Raw genomic sequence first — 15,028 nt, forward strand, 5'->3', positions numbered from 1 at the left:
GCACTGTATGTAAATATACAGTTCTCATTTCTTTGCTGCATAAGAACTTAGCTCTGGTAGCTTTGTTTTCAACAAAAATATATTCTCAGACTATATTTGTGTTGTGTGTGTGTACATTGCTGCCTTATGAAGTGCTAATGCGTACCAGTTTGCAGCCTACAACCGACATATCGTGTTTGCATGAGTATAACACCAGTTTTTTTCCAAATTTGTGGCCTCAGAGCATGCCTCGTGTTACATTCCGAGTTGTTACAGGATTATAACACATTTTTTTTTTCTTCTTCTTTCCCTAGCGCTGGCTCTACAGCTGCTCCCTCAAAAGCATGAGAGGTGATAGTCTCCATTGTACGTTTTGTACCTTCTTTGTTCTTCTGGTTTCTAATTAGAACGCTGTTAATGCCACATTAATGCATTTACAGCGTAATATTTCCCACGGGCTCCGTACCTCAACTAGCTTGATTAGCCATCAATAAGACGTACAAGGAAGGAGCTCATGGCTTGAGCAAGACAATCGGTGCTGCTGTATAGGTGTGTCAAGTGAGTGGTCTTTGAAGTCACGTGGTGCATCACCGTGTGCACAGTGAGTGAAAGGCTTTGCAGTGTTCAGTTGTGTCACGGGCATTTTCGAAGAGCTGCCTGTCCACTAACTTTGGTGCAATGGAAGACTATGCTGTTGTCGCCAACAGACACAAAGACGTCAGCAGTGACAAATAATTGTGCATGCACTCATCCTTTCACTTTATATTGAGACGGCAGTTAGCAATAACGATAAATAAAGCCCTGTGGCCATCCGCTTTCATCGGTCCTTTCCAATTTCTTCGAGATATCACTTACCATTATAGTCATAATACCTTTTCTTCCTTTTCTAAAAGCCCGAAAGTCCCCCCTAGGTTATATTTGTGGTCGCATTATTTACGTACAAACAAAGTACATACCCTGTGGGCATCGCACTTGCACGTCCGTTATTCACTTGTAAACTGCATGCATGACACCATGAGTACATGTTTTGGCTGACTTGACGAAAACACGCCTGGTGCAGCCAGATATTAAAGCACCTGTAAGTGGTGCCAAGGTAGGGCTTGGCTAATCCAAGACTGACTGAGTGGTTCCATAATCACACAATCAAAAGGCACTCCTCGAGGTCACAGGTGCTACTTTGCTGCCGGCATTCCCTCCCCATCTCCCAGATGCAATGGGTGCTGGAACCTTCTTTGGCACCACCGCGTGCAATATGCACTTTGCGTAAGTAAATTTTAAAAAAAAATTATTTGTGTCATTTACCGAGCCGTTTTCTGTGTCGTTCACAGATAATGTTTTCCTTTATTATCTCGACCTTTATTTCTGTGTTTAAGCTGTCCAAAAAAGTACAGTGCGGCTTGACTGAGCCAAAAGCTGCCGAAGATGCCTCATTTTTTATGCTTTGTGAGCACCTTGCTAATGTGCTTTCCCATGCCGAGAACAGCAGCGGTTGCTGGTGGTGCCAGGCGGAGTTTGTCCTTCGATAACGAGCATGACCTGAACATTTTTCACAGTGAAATGCTTTAGATGGCCTTGTTTATAAAACACGAAGCCACGAGACATTCTGGAGCTTTAGCCACAACAGTGACAAAGAAAAGGTGACAGAAAGAGTGTGGCGCTGTTCAGCATAAATGTTTTTGACTTAGGCTAGCTGTTCACTACACGTGATGCATGCGGCTCATAGCTTGGTTTGAGTGTTCTGTGCCGATTATTTGCGCATTCGCAAGAAGAAGATTGCTAAAAAAAAAAGAAGAAGAAAAAGCAATTTTCATTGCATGGAAGTTTTGGATGTTGCCGCCCTGCAGAAACGACTGCCAAAAGATGAGAATATTTGCAACGACAACAAGGTCTGCCAGCACTGCATTACGCACCTCAAATAATATTTTCAGCTTCATGCAGTTTGAATGTTCCTACATACCATATAAAGAAATCGGACAATAATTTCAGACGCTCAAACCCTTCACTACACAATTTTCCGGACATTTTACCCCTAACCACAGGTCTGAAGTGGTATCCATCGCCACCATTTTAATTATCTTGCAGCCCCAACTCCTGCACGCTGATCTGTTAGCCGTAGCCAGCCACAGCACCGTGGCCACCGCATTGTATCGAAACCTCAAACCAGCACTCTTGCACGCCAATCCATTGGCAGCCGTAGCTATGGCTATAGCCTTTTGTGTTTATCAACATGTTGTTTGGTTAGCTTTGTGATAGGTGGTGTGATCGTGTCATGCTGCTTTGCGCTCTCTCTGACATTCTCTAAGAAGCTTCCCACTGTGTGGTGCTGTGCTGTTCTTTGAGCAGATTCACTGCTGACAGCGATGGCAGCGACTACGCCTTCGTCATCTTTGACCATGGCTTCAACTCACCAAAGCCCTGTCGTAGGCTGACAATCATCAAGTAAGTTGAAAGCAGACGGTCACAAGCTGATGCAAAGGATTTTGGATTTCATGAAAAACAAGTTGAAGATCTTGGATGTGGCTGGAAAGTCAACCGGGGCTCAAAAAAAGAATGCAAGTCGGGATGCTTACCCGAAGCTTGAGGTTGCCCTCCTCATGTGGCTAAATGCTTTGTTTGCGAAGCGATTTTGAACTATAAGAATCCAAGATGTTTTAATGGGGCAACCCTACCTGTGCAGTACGAGGCCAACAAGAAGGCCTGGATAACACAGCAGTTATTCAAAGTGTACATTTGCAAGTTGGACAGAAGGTTCGAACAGCAGAATCGAAAAGTTCTGCTGTTTGTGGACAACTGTGCTGCACAAGGCCACATCAAAAACTTAAACGGCTACACAGATGGAATTCCTGGCACCAAACACCACAGCAATCCTGAAGCCGATGTGCCAAGGCATCATCCGCAAACTGAAGCTTCCGCACAGGTCATGCTTGTCCAGTCACATGGCGCTATGCTCAGACAGCAGCAAAAGTTACACCATTGACCTTAAGTCTGCTGTTGGCATGCTTATGGACTCATGGGCTTCACAGTTGGCACGGAGGCAGCTATTTTGTTTAGAAAGAACAACAGCATATATGATTAATCTCCTTCTATGAACTTTGTTTTCGACGAACTGCACACTGCTGGTGTTTTGATTCCAACTGGGATAACTCTTGAAGGATTTGCCAACACCAACAAAGATCTTGAACTCTGTATGGAGTTAACCGACAATGAAATTGTCTGTCAAGTGGCGGTGGATTCGGACGGCTCCGACACTGAGAATGAAGAGCCAGTGCCTGTACAGCTGACGAGCTCCTAGATGATGCGAGCACTGATGATGCGATTATCTGTGTACAGCGATGATATGACCCTGGCTGAAATTGAAGCAAACATCCTCGTGTGCAAGTGGAACACCGTGGAAAAGAGGATCAACAATTTTTTTGAGTCACTGTGGCAGTGACAGGCAGCGTTGATCTTGCTGAAGATAGTGGGGGCTACACTGACGACACCTGCTGTCGGATTTTTAAACATTTTTATAAACAGCTCTTATCAGAGCCACCTCATTGATGCATTGGCAGAGTTGCACAAGTCTGATACTCCATCCTTGACCCTCTCCATCCGAGAAATATATACCTATAAAATGATGCATCTTCTGCATGCATTTGTTTTTTCGGAATGCCCAATTTTTCTAATGTTTTCGTGGTTTCTTGGGAGTCCGAAAAATTGGACATTGACTGTAATTTCATGTCCCAAATGTTTTCTAAAACATCACACATATTTGCAACAGCTAAATTTCAGTTTTCCTGGCCTGAGGTATTTGCTCAAAGTTCTCCCATGCCATTATGCTCCGTAAATTGTTAAAATAGAAGAACTTACAAAATTTAAGGGGCAGTAAAATAATAATTTGGATTATTGGAGTATATGGATTATTGCACAGAAGTTGATAGCCCATCATTCCATTATGGGTAAACTTGCAATTTATAGATGGAAATATAAATGTTTACAAGACATCTATAAGAACAAAACATGCACTCACATCTAAGTCATGTCTATAATTATGAAAGATACAGCTGGGACATTGCAAATTGCTTGTGGCTAAAGTGTGCAAACACCGTTGAAATAACTCCTTAATGTGTTTGACAACTCAATAAAAAGAGTGAGAGAGAGCAGAGTAAACAAACCCAATATTAATGTCCTTCCAAAGCCATGCATTTGAATACAATCGTTGGTATCTGTTTGTTCGATACATTTCAAACTTAGTAATGCTGAACTGCTGTTCATGATCACCTGCACAAGAGGAAGAGAAGAAAAAAATTAATGCAACCAGTAGAAATTTACTGATAAAATTAAACTAGAGGGCCAAATCATATGCTCACATCTTGCTTCATCAGAGCCATCTTCACAATCAAAGGAACCATCACATTGTCTGTCAAGACGGTAGCAGGCTCCATCATAACATGTGCCATAACCTGCTGTTGAATTGCAGTCATCTGATTTTTTGGGAGAGGGAAGAAAAGGGGGACAGAAAAAATAAAGTGAAAAATAAAAGGAGGCGGAGCTTGTCACATGAACATGATTTGGTTACACAGCTTCGGTATGGGAGAAAGCAAGGAAAGGACGACACTTGTGGATGCTAGTCGAGGCAAAGCAAGAGAGTGTCTCTGTTAATAGTCGTGCTTGCCTTCTGGCGAGCAGAACCGGACAAATCAATTTTTTTTATCTCCTCCGATAATGAACCGATTTGAAAAATTATGCTAGCGAAAGATCCCCTAAACAATGTTTTCCAACTTCTAGTGTAAAACTATAATTTGCAGAGGGGCCTGGTGAAGGGCTCTTTAATGCAAATGCAAAGGCACAGAATATATGTGCTCTTTTAACCAAAGGATTTACGACATCAGATTCCATTTTCTGAGTACTTCAGTGTGCATTGAATGGCCATAAGTATGCAGACAAAATAAGCAAAGGAATTGGCTCAATTAAAAAGGCATTTCTCACCTCTCATGCGGGTGATGTTAGAATCACTGAAGACCAGCAAACCTGCGAACTGGAAAAACATTGGACTCTTACAAAGTAACATAAGCTAATCACTGGCACAAAATGAGCCACCTATATAGCATGTTTACAGATCAAAAAGGGGGTGCCTGCTTTCTCTTTGGAACTCAGTGGAAGCCATTATTCCCTGCCTTATAATATTTGTGATGTTGGTGAAAAATACCACTGCCACAATGGAATTCTGAGAAATTGAAGGGCTCTGTTGGTGAATACAGCAGTTTTGTTAAACTGTCCCTGAATGTGTAAGAACTGAAGATTATAGCTCACCTCGAATGTCCTGTTTGAGTCAAGGCCATAAGTAGATGATGGGAAGCACACATAGGTGTAGCTATTACCATTTCTTGAGAACCACTCCTGAGTTAATGTGCCATTGATCACATTGTCAAACGAGTTCATTTTCCTTAGCACCTGAAAAAATAAACTGAAATCAGTTCTCCTGCTTGATACCTAAACTATAGCCATAACAGTAATTGCAAAAGCCCTTTGCAATCACATGTCTGGAAGTACCCAGCAGGCACACTTGCTTGCCTGAGTTGGTTTTTTTCTTCGCATTTGTTGACACCTTTCAGGAGCTTTTTGAACTATAGATAATCGCACTTTGCAGCATCTACATATCAGGGCATCACTTTTGCATGGACACTTGAAGGAATTTGTGTGCGCTTTTCACAGAATGAAGCACCAAGACATAGGAATGTTTTTTCCACGGGTATCTCATGGTAACAACTCACATGAGCTCTGTGAATCCGAAGATAATTTTATTTTGAGAAGCGATATATCTTGCCTTCAGTCATCCAGCAAATGTCCTCAGAAGAAGCACTAAAGAAGCAAACAATGATGAGAACCCTAGAGAAAACTATTCCTCTATAGCGTTTACCTGCAATGAGGTGATGGCTGGAGACTGCACGTGAGCGTCAGGAATAATGAAAACTATTTGAAATAAAAAACGGACTATGTGTTTGTTCATGCAAGTGCTTCTTCAGCATGACATCCAAAATGTGCAAAATAGTTGACGACCAGTACGATTGCAAAGTGAGTAAATTATGACTGCAAAGGGTTATTGAACTTCACAGGGGAAAAAAAAATTTATTTTTTAACTACAGCTTAACTGTCAATACAATTTTATCAAGAAACAAAGTATATGAAGAACAAAACTAATAAATGGAATCTGAAGCCCTTATTGACGCTTTCATTTGCCTACACAGTCATGAAAAAATCAATGTAACCTTTATAAGCACTAATGCTTTCCACAGGACTGACATAATGACTTGATTGCAATTGACTCACCACCACTCTTCACCATTAGCAAGTGGATAACTTCTGATGAAATAGTGCCTACAGGTAATTTATCAAGACAAGGCAACCACAGCTAAAGAAATGATTAACTTCATACATTGAAGCCACAAAAGAGGGCGGCATGATTAGACAACTTTGTGTTTCCATGTGAAAAAAAAAAACATTAAAAAATGCTAGAGAAATGTGAATCATTGCAAACTAGTACTGTACTTGGAAAAGCCAAGTTTTCTCATGAACAGCACATCCACTTAAAAAAAGAATACATACGTTCAGTAAGCCTACAAAGCATCATAACAAGTGTCACCAAGTGCGGATTTCTTCTGCAGACCACATGTACAGTAGACTTCCATCAATTCGACTCCAGTTAATCCATTTTTTCGGTTAGTTTAATCTCGGCCAAAAGTCCTGGTTGGCGCCCATGCGTTTCTATAGGACCAACCTTTCGTTATTTCGGCCCTAAAATTGGCCTTCACCAGATAATTCAAACTTGACCAGTCAGCACACACACACTAACCCCTATGGTGACCCCGATAGCGATCCCCTTTAGTGGCGGCGGCTGTTCTGGGTGGAGTTCAGGGGACAGTGAATGCATTAAACATGTGTCAACTCTCGTGAAATACACCTACTTTCGGCCTGCCCTAGGAAAATTTACAAGCAATAACTGCAGTTCACAACCGTTTGGTTATGGTATTCACCCAATTCTAACGCGCACCTTTTTAAATAAAGAAAATTGTGCCGAAAATTGCCTGCACAGTGCAATCGAACACAAAACTGCCTTCGCAATGTTTTCATGTTGTGCTGCTGCATAACACAGATGCATTGCAGTAAACCTGACTTACAAATAAAAACCGTGTAGCGAAGCTAACCTTGGAAGAGCAGCCACCATTGTGCAAAAAATTTTCTTGCTAAAAAAATCAGGTATGTTAGATTTTATTTGGGAGCTTTAATGTCATTTCTACGTTAGTTTACTAGTAATTTTGGACACATAGAAAGTGGGCGCATATTTTATTCCAGGGCATGTTAGACAGGCAAATATGCCAAATGAATCAGCAGTGTGTTTGGTGTTTATGCATCTTGTTTAATTCCACTCCCCAAATAATTAGATCAATTTATTTAGTCGCATCAGAGTCAAATTAATGAAAGTTGACAGTATTTACTAATGAGCAGCCTGGGTAAAAAGTTTAAACACAAAACAAGGAACAGGAGAACTTATTTACACAATATCTCCAAATAACAAGGAAACATATCATGGAACAAAAGTCATTAAATGGACATTGCAAACAATGCAAAAGAATGCCTATGTGTGTCTGAACTTCTTGGCTAGAGCCACAAACTGGAAAAGGCGAGAGAAAAAAAAAAAGAAGACCCAACAGAATGAAGTCTTAAAATGACAAAATAGAAAGGCACTTCCAAAACAATGCAGAAATTTCGTGCCAGCGCTTACCACTTTTCATACTTATCCTGCAGCCCAAGTTCTGATACTGCTATTAATTTGACAAAGATGCCATACAGCAGACTTCCATTCATTCAACTCTAAGATAAGTTATTTTACGTGCTAGGCTAGCTGTAACCAGTCATGTTACGTGTTTTGGGAGTTATGGAAAATTGCATGCATTGCAGTGCAATGTCCATATAAAGGAGATGTTATGGCTCTTGGACAGTGATAAAGTGCTCTCTGAGAGTTATGACAATGGTGCTAGATAATTGACTAATTTCATAGGTCCCGCCAGGATCGAATTAACGAAAGTCGACTGCACAAACTTTTATTCACACATTCGCAGTACGCATCTTCTTGGTTCTTTATGTCCTAACAGTAAGTAACAAAGCCATCGGGATATCATGTGTGCAGATATCACCTGATAAGCGCATCCTCTCTTGTGTGCAACACTTTAATGCAAATGAAAAGTTGGGTTCAGTAATGTTACCTCAGAGTAGCTGATCTCTGTGCCTGCTTGCATGTTGTACAGAGTGCGGTCAACAGCAGACAGTGCCACGTATGTTCCTGGGTCTCCATAGATGGCTACTTCAATAGTGTCTCCTGTCTTGTCCTTTCGGTTGTTGAGGCTCATGTTGAACTAAAATTCAACATAATGTGAACTTTGTAATCCCATCATAAAGCTTTCATAATATGCTATGTGCAGATTATAATACTTCACACAAAGTTCAGCAATAAGTAACAATTCCAATCTTTAGTATAAAGAATACCTTCTTGACCATAAAAATTTTATTTTAACCCCCATACCCTTTGATTTCTGTAAAAAATTCACAACTGACAAGGTTCACAGGCCAAAGGTAACATTTAAAATACATCTGTTACGGCTACTTCAGCATTACTTCTAGTGCTGAAGCACACAATTCAGAACAGGCTGCTGTACACAGGGGCAGTTTGAATATACTATCCATTCAGGTGCACGATTACCTTGTCTTTGGATATGCCATCAACAGGAAAAGTCAGGCTTTCAGCGACAACTTCACTGCCCCGTGCCAAGTCATAGATGACTACAGTAGCCGTAGGTGCCATCTCAGGGGACAGAGTTACAGCAAATGCCTTGATGCTTGAAGTCATCTTTTCTTGACCAGATAGCAAGATGATGCCCTTCGAGATTATCTGTAATGTAGCATAGACATTCACTCATTAGTTGTCGCTTAAATGTGTCTGAATAGGTCAATAGTAAAGAAAGCAAGTGAAAAACAGGTTACATCAGACACAAAAGCAGCTACAGAGTATACTTGCATGCACTAGAGGAAGCTTTGAAGATGGATAGTTAGCATCCACAAGACTGAGCAGGGAAACAAATATTAACTGCCTTAATCAGTTAGCCACTGCATTATACGTGCAATGACTCGCCTTCCCAGATGTTAACGAGGTTTTTATGGCTTTGTGTGCATAGAACTTATCCATGCAAGATGTGCACACTTCAAAGGTACAACTCCATGGGGGACATATTTGAGGCCTTATGCAGTAGCAATGCTAGAAGCTGCACATCAAAATTTATATTGGTCAGAGGATATAATTGCATGTGTACAGGTGTATGGCCAGCCCTATCAGGAAAATTTTTCTTTCGTAGGGTTAGCATGTCATATATATGAATACAGTAAGCAACAAAGCATCAGGTTTCGGATGTCCAATGTCCAAATATACATATATAGTATAACGTGAAGTTGGGATGACCACCTCTGCAATTCTTAATACCTTTTATATTAACTACACAACACAAGTCAATGAGTTATGGTGTTGTTTTGTTTGTTCATAAAACAACATCACTTGTAAATCTTTCAGCCACATAGTAACCATATGCCATTTGGAGATAAGAGTAGCAGCAACTTACCAGGTACGAAAACCATTCGACGAAGTAGTTGGATCGAACATGAAAAATAATGTATTCTCCAACCTGTCAGAAAAAGAAAAGTTTTTTTTTTTCAGAAATTAAACAGTATTTCTGAGAAAGACAGCTCAAATTTTGTTAAGGAACTTCTCATTACAGATACAGACTAAGAGGTAAGGTATATGCACCATATTTTCCTGAACAATGAATTCTGTCAAGCTAGACTACATGACTAAAAGAATGATAATAATAAAGCACAATTTTGTAAAATACCATGTCACAATGCATTCAAAGGCATTTAAAAAAACAAAGCTTTAAAACTTAAAATACGAGAGATGACAAAATGAAGTTCTCAGAAAAACCCCACAAGAGGTGATGTGATGCATCTTGGACTGTACACACACCTTTGGGAACTTAGTGCTAGTTGTGATTTGCAAGTGATGGTTTGTGGGTGAGTAGGATGAGTAGGCCACAAGGCTTGTACGAACATGGCCATAGTTGGAATCATAGAACTCGGCCTGTAAAAAATAAGAAAATACAATTTATGCCCCTTCTACCAGTGCAGCAGTGGCAGTACGCATAGGCCATAGAAGGAAGATAAGATATATGCAGAAACATACATACAGCTTCGATTTAGAGATATGAAGGATAAATCGTAAATGCTAACGTGGAAAAGCAAGACATGAGACACATGTGTCGGCATGCATGTACACAATTGTACGTGTGTGTGTACTGTGAAGTCGGGGGTACGACGAGCAGCCACGAAGTTTCCATGGATGGTGCCGTGCCAGGTGCCGGCAGAAAGAAAGGCCCCGAGTGACGTAAAAGAGATGAGAAATACGTTTATATACAGTCGACTCTCGTTACAACGGACACCCTGATAATACGACAAAAAACGTCAGTTTTATCCGAAGTCCGTACTTTCCGAGATGCCTCACTTCCGATACTTTCGTCGCGATGTCTGACAACTTTATTTAGAAGAGTGAGTGACGAACGTCCAAAGTGAAAAACAAACAAAAAGTCGGAGTTTCGCCCTCGATTGCGATTGCAAATTAAGCAAGATAAGCGCGGCAGCGGCAGCAGCAGCGAGCGAGTTCACCTTCGTGCTGTCTCTCGCTTCAACACGAACTAATGCCGAAAGCACAGCACATGCGAAGCTACCCGCACTGGGCGCACTTTGTCCACATCGCAGATCGCTTTCAAGATACGTAGCCCACGCGGCAGCGCCTTTAACAGCAGCCACCGGAGTAGAACCCCCCGCCCCCTTATTTCCCTCGCCTCCCTCCCCCCGTGCCTGGCGCGCGAAAGACGGCGCGCTTCCGCCCCGCTTTCCTTCCTTCCTTCCTTCCTTCCTTCCTTCCTTCCTTCCTTCCTTCCTTCCTTCCTTCCTTCCTTCCTCCCTCCCTCCCTCCCTCTCTCGCGTCCAAGATATTGAGCCGCGATCGTCACCAGACCCTCGCAAGTCAGCCGCCAGCCCGCGTCGACACGGCAAAAGTCCCGTTTTATACGCCCTATTTTGATAAAAATTGCCGCTAATTTCGCCCGTTGCAGCCGTTGTAGCGCGGTCCGTTAAAAGCGAACTTCGTTGCATTAATAAAATAGGCAGAACAAATGAAGTCTGAAATATAGTCCGTTATATCCGAAAGTGTTTTACGCTTGTCCGTTGTAACGAGCGTAGACTGTACGAATTTACATGATTGTGGTTTACAAAAACAGCTCCATGACTCTCGGAGCACACTACATGGTACTTAAGTATTTACATGTGTGCATGCATATACTCTTGGTTACCTGGGTCTTGACGCTAGAGGTCGAACTAAGAGGTTGAAACCACCTTGGTCATTCGCGAGCCTCGATTGTTCGTTGACAATTCCTCACGTACGCGCTAAGCGGAGTTCTCCTCTGGCGGCAACGCGTTCGCTGGTACTGGAACATCTTGAGACTGAATATGCACGTCATCTTCAAGTCTTTACTGATGGCTCTGTGGACAATGTCAAAGGATCTAGTGCAGCTGCTTTTCACATTCCCTCTTTGAAGTATGACTGGTCTGTTCGCTTCACTGCAGTCGTGTCGTCCACAACGGCCGAAAGCGTTGCCATTGAGGCAGCTCTAAACAAACTACGGTTTTGTACGCCTCAACCTGTTGTCATTCTCACAAATTCAAAATCTGCCCTTCAAAGGTTAGAGCACGGGTTCCCTACTGATGCCTGATGTCTTAGCTCCCTACGCTCGGTGCACAATCTCCATATCAAAGGCGTGGCCTCACACATAGGTGTCATAGGCAACGACATGGCGGATAGCCTCGCCCATGGAGCGCTGTCTGGGAATCCATTGAGAAGAATGCCTCAAGAAGACAACAGACCCTTCAGAGAAGCGGTGTTGTGCCACTTCAGTTCTTTGTGGAGCTCACCTCACAAGCCATGTGTGATCAAGGGTCTCAAAAGAAACCAAGCCACCTTACTGCTCCGCATTCGCACGGGCTCTGCTCGTACCCCTGCGTGGATGTATAAGACTGGCCTGGCGTTATCACCGTCATGTTCAACGTGTGGTGTGTGCGGTGACATAGAACAATACCTAATATGCTGTACTGTGTAAAACGCGAAAAGGAGGGTGTTATTCGGGTCCCTCAAGAACACAGGAGATCCTCAAAGTTCTCTTCAGGACATTGTCTTCCCGCGCGGGAACCGGTTGTATAGGAAGGAGGTCTCTCGCCTTCTGGTAAATTACCTATAGGACACGGATTTGGCCTCCACATGGTGAACTGAGGAGTGACCATTTGTAATTGTGAGGTCTGTGTCTGATTATGTGATTTATTTATTTTAAGTGTCGCTACGGTGGAGCCATTGCCGGCAGCAACTGCAATGCTAATCCCACCAGTAGCCTACAACTCAACTCAACTTTACATGTGTGCATGCAGTCTTTGCATTATCTAACTAGGTGGAATGAACAAAAAAATGGAGTATCTCCAAGCTACAGCAAACAACATTACCTTGGTTCTGTCTAGCTACGTGGCATGCGCATATATTTAACGTTTGGCTCAAGTTACTTAGGACACTCGGTATATGCAGCCGCAAGCGGCAAAATAAATTCAGTTGTTAGTGCGCGAGGTCCTTGCCTGTCTTCCTTAGACCTTTGTTTTTCAGTTCAGCTGTTCAAAACTCGTCTTAGCTATGAACCAACTAGCTCAGTTAAAACTCTAATCTCCATTCAGCAGTCGACCAAGTTTCCAAAGGAAATTAAGAATTGGAAGGACCAATTTGGAAGCTTTCGGCGATAGCGTCATTGCATGACTTTCATGTATGGCTTGTATATGGTGGGCGATGCTATGTGACTGCCACCTCTGCTTTCGGTGACGTGATTTCTTTTTTTTTTTTTCGAAGCCACGTTGCGCTTGAAATTCATTTTGAATTGGTCGCATGAAAGGTGTTGTAACTAATTATTTGTGGCGCTCACGAGTAACAGGCTTCGTACTGTAATTATAGAGCCGACAGCTACCGAAAGAAAAAAACAAAGGAAGGACACAAAATTTTGTAAAAGCAGACAATACAGTAGTTCATGCATGGTGATCTACTGCTGGGGAAGTATTGCTTTCCAGTTTTCCCACATAATATAGAAGGGCCTTCTTGCAATCGTGGAAAGTGAGTTCTCCAGGTTATATGCTCGTGAAAGTGAATTTGTGGCACCAAGCACCACATTGACATCATCACTGCACTGACCATACTCTATATAACATGTCACGACCATAGCCGGCGCCACCGGTAAAAAGCAAGTGCCTTTCCACTCTCGGGTTCAGCGTCGTTCAATAACTGCCAAGGATTCTGAAATCAGGAGGGCCACAGAGACCTTGTGCAACGAACCCCACTCCACACATGCAAATGCTTCTGTAGCCGAATGACCCCACACTAGCCACAAACATTTATATGTCTATCGTGTAAATCCAAAGCTAGACTTGTGAAAGGCTGCATGAATCTAGAAGAAGAGATGAATACGCATCTACGCGCGGCACGCGGAACGGGAGGCCGCGGCAACAGAGCACCAGCGGGAAGCACGTTCAAAGGCAGCAGTAATTGCACAAAAAAATGTCGCAGTTTCATCAGGAAAGCGCAGCATAGATTACAATAGCAAATTAGTAGACAGCAATACGAGGTAAAGATAGTAGATTTATCAGCCGTATAAACTTCTAAACAAACCCTTACTAACCAAATGAACAAGCATGGTGTCACGCGCGCACAGGCAAACATGAACACATCTCACTCTATGACCGCGGACAATCTCTGCCAATACGCTGGCGTGAAGAGCGGCAGCAGGCGCGAGCGAATTGTAAAGCCCCAGGATCTCCTCAAAGTAGCGCCAACTGCCTGTAGCGGCCCTTGGTTTGGCCCAAGTGAAAAAGATTAAAAATGCGTGCGCGCACGACGCGGTATGTTCTATTATGCGGCCGCATCATAGCCTTTCCCTCCTTTCCCTTTGGGTGGACAAGCAGAAATGAACCTGGTTGTCTTCCGTTTCCCTCACTCGCCGCGCCGACGAGTTGGCCGAGCGGCCAGAAACGGCATTTTGCAATGACGCGGGCGCGGTGCAGGACACGGGCGAATAAAGTGAAATCTATGCATGCGCTCCGTTTGCGAACGGGGAACGATGCGTGCGTCGTCTGCTAGCTGCTCTTGGACCACACCAGGAGGTGCGCTGAAGTTATCGTCTAATCGCGTAGCACGGCGGCGAGATCAAAGGCTTTCGCTACATTACAGGGGTTTTAGCGAATTGTCCTTCGTGCTTCCTCTCGCTTCAGCGCGAACGAAGCGGCGAGAACGCAACGCACACGAAGCAATTAGCCCTGGGTGCGACTAGACTCTGTACCCACTGCAGATCGCTTTCAAGGCGCCGCGCTCAAACCGCGCCTGCGCAGCCGCTGCCAGAGTAGAATGCCCCCCCACTCTTGCTGCCTTGCGCGCGATGGAAGATGGCGGGCTTCCTCTCCGCCTTTTTCCCTTGCGCGCGCGAAATCGAGCCACCATCCCTCTCGTCTCACCCTCGCGCGTTTTCACGAGCACCCACTGCGTACGGCGCGCTGCAGCGCTGTTATTGCACTTGTATGCCGAACATCCCGATGAGGCGACGCCAAAGGCGAAAATTCACGTTGAGTGTCCATATAAATGCTATCGCAATAAAACAACCGCTCTCAATAGTTCGACGTACTCATAAATCGCCATCTGTGGGCCCATTTCGTTCTGTATTCTGATAGTCACAAACCTCGGTGAGCTGTATTTTACAATTATATTTATGCGTGATGACAGCTTTATTATTGTTTCTCGCAACCGGCGGTTCGCGCAACGACATTTAGAGCGATAGCTATACTACTCCAGGTACAAACCCAAAAAACGCCTTCTTCCGCAAACATCACTCATGCT

General features: G+C 43.3%; 1 protein-coding gene across 2 annotated transcripts in view; it reads right to left on the bottom strand.

The window, feature by feature from the left end:
• Mcr (macroglobulin complement-related) overlaps positions 1-15,028 on the bottom strand; it is a 274,884-nt gene that overhangs the window by 24,292 nt on the left and 235,564 nt on the right. For both annotated transcript variants that reach the window (XM_075670201.1, XM_075670195.1), the window contains exons 12-19: positions 10,028-10,141; positions 9,627-9,689; positions 8,717-8,905; positions 8,223-8,372; positions 5,272-5,412; positions 4,948-4,996; positions 4,329-4,442; positions 4,134-4,239 (exon numbers count right to left, since the gene is read on the bottom strand). In XM_075670201.1, coding sequence (XP_075526316.1) covers positions 4,134-4,239; positions 4,329-4,442; positions 4,948-4,996; positions 5,272-5,412; positions 8,223-8,372; positions 8,717-8,905; positions 9,627-9,689; positions 10,028-10,141 — 926 coding nt within the window. The remainder of the gene's footprint in view (positions 1-4,133; positions 4,240-4,328; positions 4,443-4,947; positions 4,997-5,271; positions 5,413-8,222; positions 8,373-8,716; positions 8,906-9,626; positions 9,690-10,027; positions 10,142-15,028) is intronic.

The sequence above is a fragment of the Dermacentor variabilis genome, chromosome 1 (genome assembly GCF_050947875.1).
Source record: "Dermacentor variabilis isolate Ectoservices chromosome 1, ASM5094787v1, whole genome shotgun sequence".
Taxonomy (NCBI): Eukaryota; Metazoa; Arthropoda; class Arachnida; order Ixodida; family Ixodidae; genus Dermacentor; species Dermacentor variabilis.